The sequence below is a fragment of the Hyperolius riggenbachi genome, chromosome 5 (assembly GCF_040937935.1).
Source record: "Hyperolius riggenbachi isolate aHypRig1 chromosome 5, aHypRig1.pri, whole genome shotgun sequence".
NCBI classification, from domain to species: domain Eukaryota; kingdom Metazoa; phylum Chordata; class Amphibia; order Anura; family Hyperoliidae; genus Hyperolius; species Hyperolius riggenbachi.
In genome coordinates, this window is record NC_090650.1 from 293,406,612 (window position 1) to 293,412,611 (window position 6,000).

Here is a 6,000-nt window from a genome sequence, read left to right on the forward strand (position 1 = left end):
GCTATATTTTCTTATGACTCAACGTCTGAAAGCTGGTATGTACGATACTGTTCTTGGCCAAGGCATCTGCCTTGGCCAAGAACAGGGCCATCTTGTCTGAGAATATAATGGGTAGCACAGGTGTCCATCCAAGTTTGCTCAGTGATCTGGCACGTTGAAACACCGGGCAACGATTGATGACAGTCTGTTGCTCTCCCTTTCCTTTTTTTTCCTGCCCATGGAAGCTGTTCCATTGTGCCCCATGCTGTCGTCCCTCCCTCCCACCTCATAGAGGCAGAATAGCTGTAACACTGGTACCATAACTTGCATGCAAGTTGTGCTTTTGAGAATGAGAACCATTTTAATTTACCACATACAAAAGGGGGTTGTACCCAGAATTGGGTTTGGCTCATACAGCTTCTGGAAGGATGGGGGGGGGGGGTAAATGTCTGAAAGCCAAGAGCTGAGGCTGCCGTACTACAACGCCACCAGTCACACTTCGCAGCATTCCTGATGGGGGAGGGGGGGGGGCAGGCAGAGGGAGGCAAAGGTTCAGCAGTGCTTTCCCAGTTCTTCATGCAAGAAACCTGTGGTGATGGCTGACTCTGCTGCTGATCCTGCTGACATCTGGCAGTGCTGGCCAAGGTGCTCCAGTTCAAAAGATGCAGAATGTACTTTTTGTATGCACCTTTATGCAAGATTACACTGATTAAGCCCTAATTGCCACAAGATCTATAGGTCTATTATCTGAATAAGACTCAATGTCCACTAGTTGGTTTCATAGCCAATTAGGCATGTATCTAAAACTTGATATAGGAATGCAAGGATTCTCACCACTCAGACAATGTCCCTGTATGCCTTTCCAAGGCTACAATTTGAGGATATGTCAAGTGTGTGGCCTCCCTCAGATGATGCACCGCTGTGCATATAGTGGGGGTTAGTCAGAGTAGTGACTCGAGTATAAGCAGAGACCACCACTTTTGGGCCACTGTTTTTGGTCCAAAAATTAGGCTTATACTGGAGTATAACCATATACGTACAAGGATATATAGTAAAAAAAAAAATTTTAAGAGACAAAGTTTCAAGATGATCTTAAATTTTAATGTATCAAAAAGTTCTTTTGTAAAAACAGAGTTCACAAATCAAACGAATTCATCTTTGTAAACAACATGCCATTATCAAGTACAAAAAACATATGTTGAAATATGCAATTGTTTTTAAAAAGGCCTTTTTAAACAATTGCATTTTTCAACACGTTTTTGATACATTAAAATTTAAGATCATCTTGAAACTTTTTTTGTCTCTTCAAAAATATTTTTTTACTATATACAGTGGCTTGCAAAAGTATTCGGCCCCCTTGAAGTTTTCCACATGTTGTCATATTACTGCCACAAATATGAATCAATTTTATTGGAATTCCACGTGCTAGACCAATACAAAGTGGTGTACACTTGAGAAGTGGAACGAAAATCATACATGATTCCAAACATTTTTTACAAATCAATAACTGCAAAGTGGGGTGTGCGTAATTATTCAGCCCCCTTTGGTCTGAGTGCAGTCAGTTGCCCATAGACATTGCCTGATGAGTGCTAATGACTAAATAGAGTGCACCTGTGTGTAATCTAATGTCAGTACAAATACAGCTGCTCTGTGATGGCCTCAGAGGTTGTCTAAGAGAATCTTGGGAACAACAGCACCGTGAAGTCCAAAGAACACACCAGACAGGTCAGGGATCAAGTTATTGAGAAATTTAAAGCAGGCTTAGGCTACAAAAAGATTTCCAAAGCCTTGAACATTCAGAAATGGAAGGAGTATGGCACAACTGTAAACCTACCAAGACAAGGCCGTCCACCTAAACCCACAGGCTGACAAGGAGAGCGCTGATTAGAAATGCAGTCAAGAGGCCCATGGTGACTCTGGACGAGCTGCAGAGATCTACAGCTCAGGTGGGGGTATCTGTCCATAGGACAACCATTACTCGTGCACTGCACAAAGTTGACCTTTATGGAAGAGTGGCAAGAAGAAAGCCATTGTTAACAGAAAAGCTTAAGTCCAGTTTGCCACAAGCCATGTGGGGGACACCGCAAGCATGTGGAAGAAGGTGCTCTGGTCAGATGAGACCAAAATGGAACGTTTTGGCCAAAATGCAAAACGCTATGTGTAATGGAAAATTAACACTGCACATCATTCTGAACACACCATCCCCACTGTCAAATATAGTGGTGGCAGCATCATGCTCTGAGGGTGCTTCTCTTCAGCAGGGACAGGGAAGCTAGTCCGAGTTGATGGGAAGATGGATAGAGCAAAATAGAGGGCAATCTTGGAAGAAAACCTCTTGGAGTCTGAAAAAGACTTGAGACTGGGGCGGAGGTTCACCTTCCAGCAGGACAACGACCGTAAACATAAAGCCAGGGAAACAATGGAATGGTTTAAAACAAAACATATCCATGTGTTAGAATGGCCCAGTCAATGTCCAGATCTAAATCCAATGGAGAATCTGTTCACAAACGCTGTCCATCTAATCTAACTGAGCTAGAGCTGTTTTGCAAAGAATGGGCAAGGATTTCAGTCTCTAGATGTGCAAAGCTGGTAGAGACATACCCTAAAAGAGTGACAGCAGTAGTTGCAGCAAAAGGTGGTTCTACAAAGTATTGAATCAGGGGGGCGAATAATTATGCACACCCCACTTTGCAGTTATTTATTTGTAAAAAAAAAATGTTTGGAAACATGTATGAATTTCGTTCCACTTCTCACATGTACACCACTTTGTATTGGTCTTTCACGTGGAATTCCAATAAAATTGATTCATGTTTGTGGCAGTAATGTGACAAAAATGTGGAAAACTTCAAGAGGGCGAAAACTTTTGCAAGCCACTGTATCCTTGTATGTATGTATGTATGTATGTATGTATGTATGTATGTATATGGTTATATTATTGGTGTTCTGGCACACAATTGAGGATATGATATTTGGTCTCCCAATTTTTCCAATTCTACTGGAGTATATACAGTAAATGTGTGCCAATAACTTCATAATGTTTTTTTTTTTTTTTTTTTCTACAGTTGGTGGAGTAATTGGATCATTCCTGGCATATCGGCTATAATTGTAGCTTTGATGTACCGTTTCTACATGGCAGAAGAGTAATACATTCAAAAAGATAACAGAAGAGACACAATTCCGGACCTCAAGATAAGATCATCATTTTACGATGGCAAAAATCAGTGAAAACTGCACAAGCGTGTTCCACCAGCCATAACATTGAAGTTCCTCTTTCTATTCCTCATTGCATTTTATTGAATCATTGCATTAATTCCAGGGAAATAACCTAGCCACTGATGCCTTTGTGTGCTCATGAGGGTCGTGAGGACTTAGTCGTCAGAATATGATTTGTTTTCTTTTGAATGTGTTTTTTTTTTTTTGTTTTTGTTTTTTTTGTTTTTGTTTTCAGCTTTAGGTTGTTTTGATCTCTGTCCTCAAGTACAGGGTATCTTATCGAGATCTGTTTATAGATCACTTCTTAACAGCACTACTATCGATCAGTTGGGTACTTGAAAGTGTGTAGGCCATATTTCTGACACATGGGTGTATATTTTGGCCTTTTTAGTAGGGTAGTATGAAGAGCAGTGGTATTATATAGTAATCCATAGCAGTAAATTTAAATTTGGTATCATGATTACTTTTCTTTTCCAAAATCTTGAATTACAGACTTAAAGAATAAGCTAGTAGTATTTCCTGGTTTCTAAAAACCCCCACTGGAAGAATATTACTACATAGGGAGGAGTTGCAATGTTGAAATTGGCAGCATTTCGTCTTCATGGTAAAAGTTCAATGAAACTTTATACCATCAAATCTTCAGCTCAGAATTCTGTTAGCTCCTGTTGGACCACTCATTCAGACACATTTATGTAGGCATTGCAAAGTGCAGTATTCCCCAGCAACCAATTAGTGTACCACATTAAGGCTAGTGAAGACACAGTACTGTACTTTAAACCCCTTCTTGGCCTTATAAAATAGGGCCTGTATTATCTATACCGAAACTGACTTTCAGTACAGCATTACTTACCAATGGTATTTGGTAAATATTCTGATGTATTTAGTAATTAAGCATTTTATATTGCATTGGGATAAATGTGCATGTACAAAATTACATTGCATCTACATTTGGGGAACAATGAGAGACCAAGAAAATGTTAGTGTTTTGTAAAACAGGCACGGGCGAAGCTATACAAGTGTTTACATGCTTGTATCTTACAGAGTAGGAATGAATAAAGTTGACAATGAGCTTTAGGTGTGTAGTTGGAATTTCATTTTGTGCCTAAACACGACATTATTAATCTTTAAGTGTAATAATCATTGCAAGTAATCATCTAAATATTCCTGTACATCTGATCTTGTCAGATAATGTCTAATTTTTGTTGAAGGCAAAAATAAAAAAGTAATATTTGTATACACTTTTTTTTTTCTTACTTTCTGTGTCTACTTGTTTTATCACATTAATTCTTTATGGTTTTTAGTGTTATACAGCTGCAGATATAAGGGAAGGCAGCCACTTGTAAAGCACAGTAGGTCTACCTACGACCCACACAATTATACTGTGTGTATGTATATGTATGTATGTATGTGTGTATATCCTATCTATCTATCTATCTATCTATCTATCTATCTATCTATCTATCTATAGATAACACACACACACACACACTCTAGCGGAAGACCCGGCGTGGCCCGGGTATGTATTTGGCTGTTGGCTCACTTTTTATAACCCTGGCACAGTCACTCAATGACCAAGTTTGTGAGGTTTGGGGTCCTTGACTTCAATAATTACAATTTTCCCATTGAAATGGAAAAATGTGGCTGTTTGTGGCTTCACCCCCTTTTCTGAATTTTAACCCTAGTCACTGAATGGCCAACTGTACCAGGTTTGAGGCATCTGCCATTAGTGTAAGAATGGCAGAAAAATCAATAGGTACATTTTGATTGGCTGTTGTAGGCTTTTCTGAATATTAATCTCAGTGACCAACTGTGCAAAGTTTGTGAACCCTGCCATTAACCGTGTAAGAATTGCTGCAGTTTACATTTTCCCAGTGAGAAATTTGGTGGCTTTGGCTCCACCCACTTTTTGTTACCTTGACACGCAGTCACTCAATGACTAAGTTTGTGAGCTTTGGGGTCCTTTGCATCAATAATGTGAGAATGGAAGCAGTTTATCGAGCAAATCCGATTGGCTGTTTGTGGTTCAAATTCAAAAAAGGGGGCAGAGCCACAGTCACCAATTAACCGTGTAAGAGTACCAGCAGTTTAAATATTCCCCTTGAAAATCAATAGGTGACTTTTGATTGGCTGTTGACGGCTCCACCCAGTTTCCTGAATATTAATCCCAGTCACCCAGTGATCAACTGTGCCAAGCTTGAAAACCCTGCCATTAATAGTCTAGGAATGGCTGCAGTTTACATTTTCCCCATTTAAAATGAACAGAATTTTTAACCTCGGTCACCAAGTGATCAACTGTGCCAAGTTTGAGGACTGTGGCTTCATTACTGTGAGAATGGCAGCCCTTTACATTTTTTTTTTTCAATTGGCGTGAATAGGTGAAATCTGATTGGCTGTTTGTGGTTCCGCCCAGGTGTGCAGGGGGTGCGAGACCCCCAGAACTTACCTTTACAGGTAGTAAGGGATCTGTACACCACGTTTAATGGAAATTGGTCAAGGCATTTTTGAGTGATCGCACATGCACGCACACACACACGATTGTGTGTGTACAAAAACAATTATCAATCAGATTTATCAACCCATGCAGCTCTGGATCTGGAGTCGCACTCAAAATTAAAGTGGAAAAAAAAAAACACTACTGGCTGATTCAACTTTGATGTAACGTCCTTTAAAACAAGAGAAAAACAAGGCTTAGTAGTGTGTGTGGCTTCCACATACCTTGTATGACCTCCCTACCATCTGGGCTTGCTCCTGATGAAGTGGTGGATGGTCTCCTGCCAGACCTGGACTAAAGCATCCACCAACTCATGG

General features: G+C 40.0%; 1 protein-coding gene across 1 annotated transcript in view; it reads left to right on the forward strand.

Annotated features, from left to right (window-relative positions):
* Nucleotides 1-4,426, forward strand: part of CYB5A (cytochrome b5 type A) — a 45,092-nt gene extending 40,666 nt beyond the window's left edge. Inside the window, exon 5 of the mRNA XM_068237085.1 lies at nucleotides 3,042-4,426. Coding sequence (XP_068093186.1) covers nucleotides 3,042-3,123 — 82 coding nt within the window. The 3' untranslated portion in view covers nucleotides 3,124-4,426. The remainder of the gene's footprint in view (nucleotides 1-3,041) is intronic.
* The last annotated feature ends 1,574 nt before the right edge of the window (nucleotides 4,427-6,000 follow it).